At 47.9% G+C, this 16,111-nt stretch overlaps 1 protein-coding gene across 1 annotated transcript; it reads left to right on the top strand.

Annotated features, from left to right (window-relative positions):
• Nucleotides 1–1,497: 1,497 nt before the first annotated feature.
• On the top strand, nucleotides 1,498–15,807 carry LOC149372320 (uncharacterized). The gene is made up of 7 exons (XM_089586085.1): nucleotides 1,498–1,550; nucleotides 3,132–3,228; nucleotides 3,949–4,051; nucleotides 4,347–4,432; nucleotides 4,966–5,073; nucleotides 12,572–12,625; nucleotides 15,730–15,807. Exons 1-7 carry the CDS (start codon nucleotides 1,498–1,500, stop codon nucleotides 15,805–15,807), a joined length of 579 nt encoding a protein of 192 aa, XP_089442211.1.
• Nucleotides 15,808–16,111: the final 304 nt, after the last annotated feature.

The following is a 16,111-nucleotide window of genomic DNA, read 5'->3' as shown; positions in this document are numbered from 1 at the left end:
CGTGCGATGCTCAAGGCGATGTCCGCTGCGGGAAAAAGCTTTTCGCCATCGGAATATTTTTTTATTGCCTCCTCGTGTGCTCAAACTACAGCCTTGAGATTCCTTCCCAAAAATGTCTGCGACGTCAGAATTTTTAGCAGACTTAGATTTTTACCTAAAATTAATGTTCGCAATGGTGCACAGGAGACATTCTGCAGAGTGCAAGGACAGCCACAATTCAGGACAAAAAAAAAAAAACGGTATGTTAGACCAACTTCGGACAGTTCCGGAAGAGTTCCAGCTAACTTGTACAGTATATCCTACATATGTCACCCCGTCGAATCGACCCTGAAAATATAAGGTAACTGGTGATCAAGTACTCGCGCTATGCGACAGCACGGAAAGACGGTGGTGGTGGTGAAAACTTTTAATTACTGAAATAGAGTTTGGGAGCCACAGAGTGGCCCCGCTACATGGTCGGCGTCCCTAGTCCGGGACACCGCATGACAATGCCCCGTCTCTCGCCCGTTTCACCAGAGCCCTTTGGGACTCAAGCGAGGAGCAGTTGAGGAGGGCAGTCTCCCATGCCTCTCTGGAAGGGGTAGGGGAAGGGGGGAGGTGGGGATTTTGAGTACATGCCCACACCATGTGGAAGATATCACAGGTCTCCCCACAGTGCGGGCATCGCCCATCCGTGTTAGAATCGTAATGCTTTAAGATTGCAGGACAGAGTAGAGTACCTGTCTGCAGGCGTCTTGATGAACGCAGGAACAGAAGCAACAAAACAAGAGAAGTCACCGTGGTGTTGTTTCAGTGTTTGCCTTTCGCTATCAGTGGTCAAAGACACATCAGAAACATTGCTTGTGTAGCGAGCAAGGAGCTCATGACCAATGTAAAGGATATATGGCTTTGTTATGGCAAAACCCTTTTGCTGACCTTTGTCAAATTTAAATGACAGCAGCAGCAGTTAATTAACTAAGTCAGAGAAGCAAGCCTGCCTTAGACTGCTTAGCCTGCTTCTACGCAAGCTTAGGGATGGGCGAGGAGAAAAAGGTAATAAAAGTGTCGATAAATATAGAAGACAGGATGAGTCTTAATCTCCCCTCAATCTTGAGCCTTACGGCCTACTGACAATCAGCGGTCCGGTCTCGTGGGACGTAAGAAAACAAGCGAGATAATTATTAAAATATTGAAAAAGATGCATGCGACCTTACTTGTAGATTTCAGGCCCTTCTTCTTCTCTACTTTTGGTTCACGCTCGGTAGGGTGGGTCGCATGATGCACGCTTCTTTTTGGCGTTTTACAAAGTCACACATGCTATACGTGTGTAACTATTTCAGCAGAGGTCCAAGTCGAAGATTCCGTTTTGTTTATTGTTGTTATTAAATAGCGGAGAACGGAGTTAACGATGGGACACCGAGTGAATTGAGAAGCCGTTTCAGGCTATAGCTCGCGATTGAAACAAGAAGAAAAGGACGAGGAAGAAGAAACAAGGCGCCTCAGTCTCAGCAGGCCCGAATGGCGGAACCAGCGGCTGCGCCAGTGGTAGCGTCGCCACCACCCGCCCAAAGGTAAAATGTAACTCTTCTCATCGTCCAACGGGCACCGCTCCAAGTGCAAGCATGTACTGCCTGGTTTAGCCTTAGGGTTCGCCAGCTCATTCCCTTCTGTATGTCGGGGTCTCGCAATCCTCATGCACTGTATGCTTGGAATCAAATAATTAAAATGTCGGGATAATTGGATCAGGACTTTTTCCAGATACATTTCCCTTCGGCTGTTTTCGCTGTTTGTCATTGGGCCAAGCGACACTTCTTCCACGATAATGGCGTGATCTACCAATCTATAAGAGCTTAATGCGTTGGAGGACAAGAACTGAACAAAAACGAAGCAAAATAATCGTTATAATATGTCAATTCGGATGCAGAGAAGAGAAGAGAATGGATGAGAAGCTAGTATATTCTTATATGCCTTATCTCACATTGTAGCAGGAAAGCAAAGACACGCATATATCATCCCGTCCCTTTTGATTGCAGAATGAGTCGTGGACAATGCGTTGCGTGGCACGCACGTGACAATAAAATGAGATAAAATACACAGCCAGAGAACAACGCTGAAATTCCCACGCCATTCGTCCCGAAGTGGAGCAAGATGACATTCCATGCCAACTCTTTCAGGCTTCTGCAATATGTGGGAGCTCTAATACCAATTAGGACTGAAACGACAGAAAGATGAAGGTTGAAGCGCTCCATCTGCTTTGTTGTGATATTTTCACTCCCAAATATTGGAGAAGTATGTTTCACTTACCATCCCAACAGTATTTATTGCTTTCAGGTGCTGTACCAGTCCTAAGTGCTTCGTTCATTCCTGCACTATAAAGAAAGCATCCTTGCAGTCTCGTGGCGTTGGCATCTACGGCTAAAAGCGAAATGCAATCACGTGTTGTTTCTCGAACTCTCAGACACATGTCTTATCGCGTCACGCGCTCTGTGGAAGGGTTATAGTTCGCGATTTATGCTCGTGACAAGGACCGTTATTCATTTTTTCGGGACACCGGAATTATTAGAGCCCTGTGAGCAGCATTAACTGACTGACTGAGCGAGCGACCGAGTGAGTGAGTGAGTGAGTGAGTGAGTGAGTGAGTGAGTGAGTGAGTGAGTGAGTGAGTGAGTGGGAGTGAGTGAGTGAGTGAGTGGGAGTGAGTGAGTGAGTGAGTGAGTGAGTGGGAGTGAGTGAGTGAGTGAGTGGGAGTGAGTGAGTGAGTGAGTGAGTGAGTGGGAGTGAGTGAGTGAGTGAGTGGGAGTGAGTGAGTGAGTGAGTGAGCGAGTGAGCGAGCGAGTGAGTGAGTGAGTGAGTGAGTGAGTGAGTGAGCGAGCGAGTGAGTGAGCGAGTGAGTGAGTGAGTTTGTGAGTGAGTGAGTGAGTGAGTGAGTAAGTGAGTGAGTGAGTGAGTGAGTGAGTGAGTGAGTGAGTGAGTGAGTGAGTGAGGGAGGGAGGGAGGGAGGGAGGGAGGGAGGGAGGGAGGGAGGGAGGCAGTATCACTGCTTATCGGTGCGTATGACTTTACACATCACCTATACTACTGAACTAGCCCACAGGCAGCCGCTCTCGGCAAACATTAAAATCTTTCTCTCGGTCTCTGTCGCTACGGCGCAGGCCGCCCCCTGCCCGAGGCTGCTGTCCGGCGGGCTGTTACTTCTGCTTTCACCTGCGCAGCCGCTCCAGCATCCAGAGCTTCGCAGCGCTGTGCTTCGTAAGGACGCCGTGTCTATAGTTGCACCCTTCCTGCTTAGTTCAATTGCATTCAGGCGCTAGAAGGAATGGAAATTACACTGCATATATGAACTGTGTGCGAAAGATGTCGGCACGAAACGATACAGAAAAGATAAAAACAACGCTACAACAGCGATGACCTCAGTGATCTTCAAGAACGGTGTGGGCACCTTAATGTTTTCGCACTAAGTGGGCTTGCGGCACAAAAGATCTGCTTGGCTATTACGGCCATGTTTGGTCTGATGCGTCATCATTGCCGTCACGCATAGGGCAGGTCGCTGAAAATTTTATGTCACCATGGCAACATAATTTATCACTTGCCAGAGGAGTTAATTATGCAATGAGGGGCAGGAACAGTTTGCATCATATTGGCGTGTGCTTAAAACTATGGCATCATTCATTAAGGGTGTTCCATGGGATATGAGAACGACAACGGTCCTAATCATTTACCTCTAACTTACTGGCAGAGCACTGAAGACAGCTGAGGGTTACTGCTTGCCGCTCCAGGTTGACCTGATACCTCGTTCTGCTGCATTGCGCGAGGTTTGCTTTACGCGTTTACTAATATAATGCGTCATTATGCACCCCAAAACTTGTACAGCGTAATGCCGTCACCACCATTTTTCCTGGGACAACTCCTCGCTTTTAAGGCGCTTCATTTAGCTCCTGATATCACCGTATTTCCTTACTAACGGCGCAGATTTCCAATGCCCTGTTGCTGCTGATCCTGTTCTTCATCGTCGTCAACCCCGAAGAAGCGACCGTCTACATTAAGCTCAGCATCGTTCACACCACCCTGAAGGGTAAATGGACGTCCTCATCCTTCATTCCGCGTGGCCCTTGGTGGAAAAATGAAATTCATGAATTTCAAAAAATGAAATGTATATCTCACGTGAACGGGGCCAGTTCTTTGTTCGTAACAGCTTCTCTGCTAAGCCTTGCTCTTTTTTTTTGCAGGTAATTTATTGCAAACTTATTATCAAACAGTCCTGAATGACAGGTCTAAGTTCCCTGCTCCCTCCATTGATTCTTTTACTGTTTTCAAACTAGAAAATCTGGTGTATTACGCACACGGTTTTCTCCTTGTTCCGTACGCAGAGGTAACGCTCCTGCCCATACCTTACGTCATCACGACAACGCTGAGCATCATGGTAGACCTGCTGCTTCTCATCGGCATCGAAGACGTAAGTGTGATGCGGGGCTCTCAAAGTGCCTAAATCTAGTGAATTCAGAAGAAACATAGTTATGCCATTTTTGCAGCTGCTAATAGCAGAGCTTTCTGAACGACTGCGTTTATGCCAGCTTCGGTAGTTGTGTAATTGACAGAAGACTGTCGGAAATTGCGGCTCGGAGTGCATAGATCTATTGCGTTTATCATATAGCCAGTCTAAAAGTTCAATACTGAGAGTTTCTAGCCGGAGGGACTGTGAAACGAATTTTGTGAAGCTTGCAAAGCGTTCTGCAAGTGCCGATCACTTGCTTGAGGGAAACCGAAAAGAAGCTATGGCTTCTTATATTTTACACGTACTTATCGAGCAGTCTTATGTGACGATGATCATGTGATTCCTGCTTTCGCCTTGATGTTTGCGAAGCCCGTGGTTACTTTGGTCGGTTAGCATAGGTTAGGTTAGGTTAAATGCTCGTCATAGGTTGTGTTCTCTCCCGTTGATTCACATGATCAACGCGCTGCGAACACTCGTTCGTATGGCCTTCGCAGAACTGCCGAGAAGTGCTGCAGGTGTACATCGGCTGGAGTTCGGCGTGCACGGCGTTCGAGGCCGTCTCGTGGGTCGGTTTCATGGCCTGGAAGGCGAACGGCGAGAATGTGAGTGCTGTGAGAGGGGCTCCATTGTCCACACGAGGCATACATGCTTATGCATGCATTTCAATTATTGCCGCATTATTTGAACGAGGTTTCGATGGTAAACAAGCAGTTTCTTTTACTACGAGGCACAGGCAGCGCAATTGCTGTCGTAAACATTAATGCGAGAACATTAGAAGCCTAAACACTCACACAAAAAAAAAACATGGCCCAAATTCGCCGATTGGATGAGACCGTGACAACGTCACAGTGTCCCGTGACATAGCTGAGTGCTGAATGATCGATGAGGCATGTAACGTCACGAGAACTGCACTGGCAGTTAGCAGGTGCGCTGGTCACGTGACATGACCGAGCGCGGTGGTGGGCTCGGCAGCAGTTGACAGCTGGGCTTGGTTTGCACGCAGACGTGTCTAGACAGGTTGGAATGGAGCTGGAATTAACGCCGCCTGTGTCAGCCGTATTGTAGATTCCGAACAATCGGAGAGGGCGACGGCCGAAGTATGTCGCTGGGAATGTTCTAGTACCGGCGATTGCACGGGCTCAACGTGTGCGGTGAGCAGCAAGGACGCAGGAAGAAAAGCAGGTCGAGGCGACTTCAGACTTTAATGCTATCGCAGTCTTGAAACGTCATGCCATTATAGTGACCCGTAAGTCTTTTTAAAGATAATCCCGGCTTCCCCTCAACATAATCATCATCATCATCATCATCATCACAACCAACACCACCTCCTCCTCTTCAATTCGAGAAAAAAAGTCTCGAACGTGAAGTGCAATCTATCGAAGGTATTTAGTAACACACGAAGCAGGGTTGTCGGATTGTTAAGAAAGTCGGCGACGTTACTATCATGAAATAACGTAGTGCACCATCGGGTAAAATATGCTTCTTTCTTGGAAATGCCTTTCTCTACGCTATCCACAGTTCTTCGCCTAACTAAACCTGCTGTAAAACATCTAAAATGATTTCATATGCAGGGATAACATATGGAACGCAATATTAAGTGGTGAAAAGAGTCGTGCTTTTGACATTCCGGTTGGTTTTAGAGTTTCAAGCTGGACTAAACGGGGCTCATAACCTTCAAGGTTTTGACGGGATGGCATAAGAAGCACAGACGCGTTGTATTTCTGCCTCTCTTGCGTCACAAGTTCTTTTCTAACATTTTCACTGATGACCGCAGCGTTTTCCTGGAAGTTTGATTTGAGCATCTGTCTCGCGTGCGGGAGGTGACGGGTTCGATACTCAATGCCGCCGGGTTCCCACCGATGTTACAATGGGTACAATCTTTGCACTGGCTTGGTGCACGGCTTATCTGGGTGAAATTCTTGGCAAATGCGCCTTTGATCCCGCCTTGAGTAGAAAAAAATACCGTGTGCCATGGTGCTTTTTGGCCGTTGTTGCGCTTGTGCCATTCAAATCCATCACATGAAGCGTTTCACTGACGTTGCACCGAAGTTTCTTCCGAAATCATGCCTCGAGGCAGCATAGGTGTAGTCTTTGTCAATGAATATTATGCGCTTCTCGGACAAAAATTATTGGACGCTTCCTTTTCAAATGCGGACACCCAGCACTGCTCCGTGGACCACTTTGGTTTAGCTCGATGGGCGGAGCCATGTTTGACTATTTAGACGAAAGCTGTCAGAAGCGTCTTACAAAATAACTGTCTTGATCTGCGAATAAATAATCACTTTAGCGAAACCGGAAGTAGTAAACTATTAACACTTTATATGTTAACGATCTGGCCTCTTCGAAGATGTCACGGGTGATCGGTCGGAACCGGAATGATCTGCATACATGCATTGAAAATCTTTCAACTCCAGGGAATTTTTTTTTTTTAAAGAAAAAGTGCTTCCCCGTTTTTGCTTCTGAATCCGATGCATTGCGTAGCGCCGACGACGGGTCGCTCGTGTAGTCGAGCGCATTGGAGATCTCTAAACGAGGTCAGTGATAGTAGAGCGGGAAATGTGTCAGGCGCGTCTGCCGTGCTCGCAGGCTGTGTGCAACCGCCGCTTTTGCTGTGTTTCCACCTGCACGACGTATAGAGCTTGTAGGCGCAGAGTCCCAGGAGATTTTAATGTGCCAGATGGTCGCGTTACGCTTGACGTGTAACTAGACAAAGATATCCGTCGCAGGTTAACGCAAAGTCCTGCGCATATTAGACAAATTCCATTGCAAAATAAAGGGGGTATCTTGAGAGTATCGACGAAATGAGAACAGGAAGTTCGGTCACTGTATGAGGGAACCGAAAATGTTTCAAGAAAACATTCGCTTCTGCCGGGGTCTGCAATTATTGACATTGTTCAGGAAGGTTGTTCTCGAACGCAATTAATTTGCCTACGTCTCACCAGCGTCCACATCTTTCGTATACGTTCTCATAGTTTGGAATCTAATGCCGGGCTGGAAAATTTTGGGGCAGGCCCATATTACGATGCCTTTAAATTTGTGTACTATTCTTCGTGTTACGAGAAGCGTCCAATTAGTTTTGGCTCCTGAGCCACACATTTTTATAATGGAATGGAAATGTGAAGTACATCTCTTTTCAGTGCAGATCTCTACTGGTTCAGTATATCTAGCTTCGTCATGCAGGTAGAAATAATTGGGCTGATAATGGCGACACCAACGGCGGACTGCATTGGCATCCTATCAGTCAGAAGCCATGCGCGTGCCCTGTTCCTTCGTATTAGGAAGCAGCCAGAAATACTAAAACCCTTGGTGCGGGCTGCACTGCGTTATGTAACGCGGACCAGGCGAAAGAGCCCCTCTCATACTTGCATGCAGGCCTCATGCAAACCCTAGGTCCCTAGGATCATGTACTGGTAGTTGAAGTGCATCGACTTTGGTGCAAACTGTATTGAACAGTGACGTGCTTCCGGGAAAAAGGAAAATTTCAAAGATTACTTGGATGTAGTATTCCTCATGCCCATTAACTAATAAAAAATTTAGAGCCCGAGAGGTGAAGCATTTTGAGAATACATCATATGTGCATATGCGGGTTTTTATGGTATTTGTGCCCAGGAAATTACAAATAGTTTAACTCATCTCCTATGCTCAAATTCCGACTGTCACTTCCGAGGGAAGGAAGCTTTCAGTCAGAATTCAGTGTTCATACTTATTGCGTAAATCGCGAAATTCGGCAACAGCCAGCGTAAACGTCAAAAGAAAAAAAAAATCTCTGCCCCTTTCACCCCGTCCTTAATTCATTCCTTCACGGTACGGTCCAGGTGTCCACCCACTGTAAAAGTGTCATTGCGCCTTTCACCATAGCTACTTATGATGCCTACGCAGACGCACACCCTACCGAGCTACTCAGCATGGCGAAAAACGTTGTCTATGAAATGTGATTTCGGGCAACGCGCTTACGAGCAGCGTCCCAGCAGGATCCTCTACTCCGCTCCCTACCTTCGCACTACGAAACAACAAGAAATAAGAATCGACACCATCGTTAGAAAGGCTACAAAGCGAGCACTGGGCCTCCCAGTGGCCACCTCCAATGCTAAGTTGTCGGCGTTGGGGGTGATCAACTCCTACCAGGAGTTACGAGAGGCCCACCTCGTGAACCAATATACGCGACTCTCGCAGACGGCATCCGGGCGCCGCCTGCTAGACCGCTTGCACATCCAACACGAGTGCACTCCAGAGGAGACGTGTCGGATTCCGGAGCTATGGCGTCACAAGCTCTGGGTCCCTCCACTCCCGCGCAACATGGACACACATACACACGAAGGCAGACGAGAGGCGCGCGCTCGGGCCCTCGAACACCAACACGGATCCAAACAGGGTGTATACTACGTTGACGTGGCAGGGCCGTCGCCCAATGGATTCTACACGGCCGCAGTAGTTCACCAGGATCAATGCGTTAACGGGCTCTCCTTTCGAGCTCGAAATTCAGCACAGGCTGAGGAAGTAGCCATTGCGCTTGCCGCCTCGGACTTGAATTCGAAGGTAATCGTGACAGATTCGCGTCGAGCCTGTCAACACTACCTGGCTGGCGAGATTTCACCTTTAGCCTGGAGTATATTAAAGCGCGCAGTGAGGGAATCGGACCCTTCGCCCAAACGCATAGTTTGGACTCCAGGCCATCAGGGCGTTAGAGGTAATGAGGCTGCGGACGCGGCTGCCCGAGCGCTTACCTACCGGGCACCTCACCCAGGCTCTTCCGGCTCGGAGATTGTGCAACCGCTTCTGCGGTTCAGAGAAATTCTGGACGACTATTGCGAATGCCATCGTCTTTTCCCGGTCCCTGCTAAGGGCCTGAGTAAAGCTGATGAGCGAACTCTGAGGCGCTTGCAGACCAACACTCTGTTGTGTCCTGCAATAGTGAAACATTTCGACCCCAAAATTGATGGGCGCTGCCCTCACTGTGGGGAAGTTTCCGATACCTTCCACATGGTTTGGGCCTGTCAAAAGAATCCTTCCCTTCCCCCCAATCCTTCCCCTTCCCGAGAGGCATGGGAGGCAGCCCTGCTCAACTGCTCGGGGCTGGAGTCTCAGAGGGCTCTAGTCCAACGGGCGCGAGTAGCGGCCTCGTCCAGCGGGGTCCCGGACTAAGGACTCCACCTATGTAAAGGGCCATTTTTGGTCTGCAAACTCTCCTGTTGTTTATTAAAAGTTTTCACCACCACCACCACCTTCCCTACCGGGTACTTCCTCCGTGCAACTCGCCGCGTGTTTGCATCCGAGGCGCTCTCACCTCACGGTTACGTGAAGCGTCCGAGAGCCGTTTCGAAGACCGCGGGTCCTACGCGATGACAGCGCAGGTCGCACGGAGCGCGAGGCTCGGGCTGTGTGCTAATGGTGTTCACGTGACCGCAGGCGAGCGCGCGGCCAACCCGAAGGCTTCGAAAGTAGCGCGAGGCACGTGAAGGGGGTAGTCACGTGATTGGTTTCAGCGAACGTATAAGTGTCGGCATCAGGGACGTCGCAGCTAAAGCTCTCGTTGTAAAACTAACTACTCGCTTCAGGCTGTGTTTATTCCGTATAGGATGAAAACTGTGTCCGTTATGCGCATATACGAGCAACCGTTTTGGAAAGGGGTAGTTTGTCGTTATATGTTTTTTTTTTTTCGAATCTTCCACTTATCAGAATCCTTGGTTCTAATGAACTAAATACTGGATAAAAGAGGTAGCAGCCACAACCAGCTGTAGTACTGTGTATTCCAGTCCATAAGTAGCGCCATCACATAATCTCTTCATATTCTGTCTATTTTCTTTCACTTGCGCAGTTGATTTACATAATTCACCATTTCGTATATCATCGGTTTCTTGGCGGGTTGGGCAGAAACTTGTGCACTTCATTATGATGTCCGTCGTATACACATACCCTGTTCTCAGTTTCCTGTCACATAAATTTTGTGTTACAGGAGTTGCCAGGACCCGCCCACTGTGTAAATAATGCCCGTACTTGTAAAGAGGGAAAAATGCATTTTCGTCTAGTATTAGAAAACGAAGTCACATACCCTAGTACTCGTGCTCACATACTCTAGCCAGAAAGGTGACTTTTTTTGTTTTTCAGCACCACTTCATTTTGCTTCCTTTCGTCGATCGCAGACAGTTTGTGAAATAACCAACGTTAGAAATCATTCGAGTCGAGCACTTCAATACACACTCGACAAAGCCTCAAGAAAGCGCGCAATAAACTTGCGCATTGAAAGCATCGTTAAGCAAATATTCCCTCTAGTTTCTTGTCAACTTCTTTCCTTCTGCAAATATTACCTTTAGTAACTTCTTAATAAAGTTCTTATTTTGATGTTTCTTCATTAAATATGTGGGGATACACATGAATCCCCTGCCCCATTGTAACGGCCGCGCGTAATTATCACGCGATGCTATGCGCGCGCCGTTCGGGAGGTTTTGCGAGGGAGGGCACTCTCGCCACCCCCGCTTCCTTTCGCTCCCCGCCGCGGAGACTTTCCCTCTTTCCCCTCTTACAACGGAGAGACCTCCTCTCCATAGCCCGGGATGAGACGCGTTTCTCCCGAGGCTCGCTTGTCTTCTGGCGGGAGCCGTGCACACGCACGGATCGGAGATCTGCCACGGAGACCGCTGCCCTTATCGCCCGGCCACCGTGTGTGACTTGACCGCCGCGGGCCGTGAGCGAGGAACCACGCGAGGTGAGCGGAACCTACTTCCCCCACATTTTTGCGTGCGTTCTGCCCTTTGTGTTTTCCACCCCCGTACGCGAGCGGAACATCCTCGCTCGTTACGGCGGTTGTATTGTTGCTGCTGCATTGTATTGCTCGGGAGCAATAAACGCTCCTCCGAGTAGCATACTCGTGTTTGTCCCCTCTGGCCCGAACCCGCCGTGGTTGCGACTCACCGCACCGCGGGTTGGGGGTCACAGCTCTGACTGCTAGGGCTGGCACGCTGGTGCTAGAGAGCGACAACTGCTTCTAGCCCTTTGAGCGTTACTACAAGAATAGACCCCCATAAATATGGGCAGCGGGAATTCACGGTTGTAACTTTTTGTGGTCAGCCGTCCAGTAGTTTAATGCTGCATTTTTCACCCCCTCTCTTCCTAGTGCACTTTTTATTCTTTTTTTTTTTTACATATGAAATGATAAGTACTAGTCAGCCGACCTATTCGAGAGTTAATCGCTCCGGGCGCTACGATAACGGGCAATTCAGTGTGGTTGAAAAAATTTGTTCACGGCAAACGGTTTGTTGCATGTCGCACCTGACGCCGCATGTCCGTTTCATGGGAAAACAAGTACAGCGAAACTAATTTTCCTCCCGCACGCCCCGGAATATTGTTCTTTATTCTCGTTGTGTTTGTTTTTTCTTAGGCGAACATTTTGTGTCAGGCGAGCTCTTTACAGCTGTACTGCTATAGTGACTTCTCGCTTTTGTTGTTTTTCTTGGTCTCCGCAAAATGCTACTACTCGAAAACGAAAACCTCATTGGAACGAGTGAGCGACCTTTTGAGCAGAAAACATCCGATTAAAAATAAAAAAAAAATAAGAGAGATTGCCGTCTGTACCGAGGTCGCGACAGTGAGAAATTGATCACTCGTACAGTCACGTCTAGATAAAGCGGGAGCTATGCCGATTGGCCAGAGGATCTTCTCTCGCAGCTGTTTTTTTTTTTTTAAAGCTGTTATTTGTTAGAAGAGCGCAGCCAAAGTTTTTTTTTTTTCTTTTACCCTGTACACGTATACCTGTTTACTGTTATATGCACTCGTGCCTTCGCGCCGCTCTTCCATGATAACTTACCAAGGGCGTCAAGTGTCGATTTTTCTTATTATTTTACAAATCGGCGATTTCGCCCTAACACTGCCGTGCAGACTACGAAGCAGTTATTCTAGCTGTTGCCGCACACTCTACCCATTCCCAGAAAATCGCGATGCACTCAATACGGAACCATCGCGTTTCGTGGCTTTATTAAAACAAACACGATCTCTCGTACTTTCGACATTCGAGCAGTTCAAAATGCGCTCATTACATCGCTCTACCGGTTTCGCTGATCTTCCGGACACTCCTCCTTGTTTTGTGTTTGTGCTGTTGTTTTCCAGCTCGGGTTCTTCAAGCTGCCCTCCATCATTCTTGTCATCGTAGTAGCCTTCAAGGTGAGTTCCTTTGGGGCGAGTGTGACTGACGACAACAGGCTCGCTGCAGCGTACGCGAGCTGCGCACTGCACACTGTCTAGTCTGATGCTTTCTTCTGCGTGCGCCACGGCCGTATAGAGTGATGAGGTTGTGGTAACCTTCTGCAATGCCTTCATGATGCTAGAGGGAATGCTTCCTCAAAAAGGCAGACGCAGTGCTCCAACAAGGTTTTATGAAAATATTTTCGTTCTTCTGAGCACCCTGAGCTTACGTTGCAGAAATGTCTATTGGTATTTTCGCAAAAGCGACGCCACGCTGCGGCAGTGCCGTGAACTAGGCTAAGAAGTATGGGCGCGTGCGTAACCACGTTGTTAGCTGCGTTGTGTAAGCGCCGTTCGTTCGCATATTCAGACATCCTTTTCAGCGTTTTGCTGCAAAAATATATCTTAGGAGGTCGCACAGACGTTTCAAACTATAACGAGATAGATGAGCCGCTATGGGTAGTCACGTGATTGCTCTGGTGACAACAATACACAGTCAGATGTGAATAGCAATTTTCCAAGCTGTTGTGCAGCTCTTCCAAGACCATGACAGTGCGTTAGGCAGGAGGTACCGAAGTTGTAAAAGATGATGTCCTCGGACTATAGGAGGATATAAATAAAAAAAAACAGTAGTCGTTAACAAGTGGTCACGGCCCGCCGGGTACTGTACTACTACGCTCAGCAGTCACATCAAACGAAATCAGCTTTTTTTTTTCTATGTTTGTCGATATCAAATAAGTCAGAGCAGAAAATTTTTTCTGCTTATAATTTCTTGTGATATGCTTTTTGTTCAGGTCACGAGAAAAACTTTTAACAACGGGCTGCATTTCTGCCGTGAAGGAATTCAGTGCCTGCCGTGCTACACAATCGGCCTGCACAAACCGCACTGCCGTACCTTTAACGGTTCTTTAAAGAGAAATCTGTACATACTAAAAAAAGAAAAAGGCTTGGTATGACGGCTGGATATTAAAAGGCGTCACCGTAATGACTGTCGCCACAGTTGGCAAGAATGTGAAGAGGGTGTGCAGCGCGCCGGCTGCTTTCGCTCCTTTGGGTTAGTGTATTGACCTTATAGCGTTAGCCGCATAAACACGCGGGGCATTTTCCGCACATTGTATATGACACGAGACTGGGTACATTTCCGGTGTGTAGCAACCAATGACGTATATACCTTCAAAATGCCTAGCCCTACGCTTTGTGCAGCATCGTAAAGGTGTGCACGATTTTATGTTATGTATTATTTATATATGTTTAAGCGTACAGACAGTATGAAAAGCACATATTTTATCCGGCTATTTTCTTAAAAATAAATATGTCGTTTAGTGCGCGTCTCGCGGCTCTGTTCAGGGTTATATTTTTGTTTCATTTTTGGAAAGACAGCATGCGCGGATGCGACAGATTTTAGTACTCTAACTTTTATCCTCACATCCCGCCAGGGCGCCCCTGTCATATAAAGATATATGGCGACTGACACGCACACATTAACAGAATTCTTCTTGCCTTAAAAAACACGAACTGCGTAAATTAATGCTAGGACGGAAGAAAAAAAAAGTCGCTCCGCTAGATGCCAGACACGATGCAGGTAGATTCTGTGTCCGCCACAGGAATTTAGAAATCCTTCTGACTGGCGTCTGAAATCTGGTGGCACAGTCGGCGGGGATGGAATTCCGCTCTCGCTCTCCGTATCGTGCGATCATCTAAACCAGCCCTTTTGCCAAGCAAGGCGTTCTCGCTCCCCTCATGTAATCCCCCTAGTGGGCCTTTGAGGTACTAATAAGTAAGTAAATAAATAAATAAATGACGGGTGCGTTGGCCTACTCTTGCTACACAGGCCTCATCAATATGCGTGTTAGCGATCGCTTTCGCTCGTCCGAACATGGTCGACTCTTACGTTGTGACACCAATCAGCTTTTATTGTAAGCAACACGAATGTGAACCAGTATTAGAAGACAGTGCATCTATCTTCCCACGCAGTAATGAAACTGTTAGGGAGGAATCGCATTCATAAGGTTGTCGCCAGGTTCGTTATTACACCTTCTATCGCACTACAGGAGCGTGAGATTCCGCTACTGGACAGCGTTTTGCCAGCTTGGCCGGTTAACATGATAATCTCAACGTATACAGGGTCAATCACACTTAGAGGGAACATGGCTCCGCGCGGCTGAGCACACGCGGAGCACCACTGCGACCAAGCCAGCGGCAAACCCGTGCAAAGGGGCAGATGACACGAAGCACCACGTCGAGGGTACCTCTTCTCGTGCACCACTCTGTATTGATTCATGAACGGGTTAGATGCAATGGCACTCCGCAGGTACTACGTGGCCGCGCGGAGCCGTGTTCCCTCTAAGTGTGATTGACCCTGCACATATTCCCTTTCTGTTTGAATAAACCTCAAGCTGAAATTTATTGCTTGTCTCGATCGTCTTCTACTCCTTTGTACTCGTTTTCGTGTGCTGCACTCTAAACACGAATACGCCTTATATGGGAGCGCACTCTCTTTATGAAAGAGTGCGCTAGAGGACATCTTACCCCCTTTTTACTCTCTTCTGTTTAGAGTGTACGGTGTATAAGACCAATCAATCTTTCCTGGTGTGACGGTTACTCGTTTTCGGAAACAACTGGCGGCGAAAGGATAGAGGAACAAAGGAGCCAGCTATGCTTGTGCACTTTGTGCGGCGTTCTTGCAAATACGATCTGCGGTAGCGCACTTTGTCAGGCTATATTCTAAGCCTAACCTGATCATTATTTGAGACTGAAAAAGCAACAGGCTCAAATAATATCCACCACCTAGCCCAAATTGACTTTCTTTTGAACCATTTTTCTAACCTGATCACTTTCATATACTGATTCTGACTGGCCTGCATTCTCACTGCGAAGACGTGTACCGAATAAAACTAGCTGTGTTCTTCATGGTCGAAAAAGACGGAGGAACCGAGAAGACTGGTCCCCTCGTTTGTTTAGTGCTTCTCAACCATGAAGATCTCACACCAAAGACACCACAACCATCCACTTCGCTACTTGGTTTCTCTCGATGGTGATCGACGTGTTCTTCTTTTTCGCTGGACGGCCACGACCTGGTGCAGGTGTACACAGTGCGGCACCTGCGAGAATACCTGAAGGTGCTGAAGGACGCCCAGCCCATCACGCGGGCTCCCAGCTAGCCGGGACCAGAAGAAAAAAGAAAACAGAAATAAAGCCGTTCGGACCCCACACCGCCACGCCTGTCACTCGAACTGTCTCATTTTTTGGTGTGGACATCCCTGTAATATTCCTCTACTCTGGTCTGGAGGGTGCTTATGCAATATGTTTATGTTTTTAAGTTCAAGGACCTCACGCCGGTCTTCCGGCTGGAATATGTTTGGTTTTGGGGACGGTCACGCACAGGTAGTGAGCCACACACGCACATGTGTGTGGTTCAGGTCGTCCGTGATTTAATTTTCTCGTTCCAGCGCTGCCTATATACAG

This window comes from Amblyomma mixtum, chromosome 1, assembly GCF_055824585.1.
Source record: "Amblyomma mixtum isolate Tamu chromosome 1, ASM5582458v1, whole genome shotgun sequence".
Classification (NCBI taxonomy): Eukaryota; Metazoa; Arthropoda; class Arachnida; order Ixodida; family Ixodidae; genus Amblyomma; species Amblyomma mixtum.
Note: the sequence above shows the minus strand (reverse complement) of the source record. Positions and strands in the feature narration are given on the sequence as shown.

Bases quoted from the DNA above. Each gene is read 5' to 3' on its own strand.
- LOC149372320 (XM_089586085.1), top strand. From the start codon at position 1,498: ATGGCGGAACCAGCGGCTGCGCCAGTGGTAGCGTCGCCACCACCCGCC. The intron at 1,551-3,131 runs GTAAAATGTAAC...GCTACGGCGCAG, and splicing joins TCGCCACCACCCGCCCAAAG to GCCGCCCCCTGCCCGAGGCT. The intron at 12,626-15,729 runs GTGAGTTCCTTT...GACCTGGTGCAG, and splicing joins TCATCGTAGTAGCCTTCAAG to GTGTACACAGTGCGGCACCT.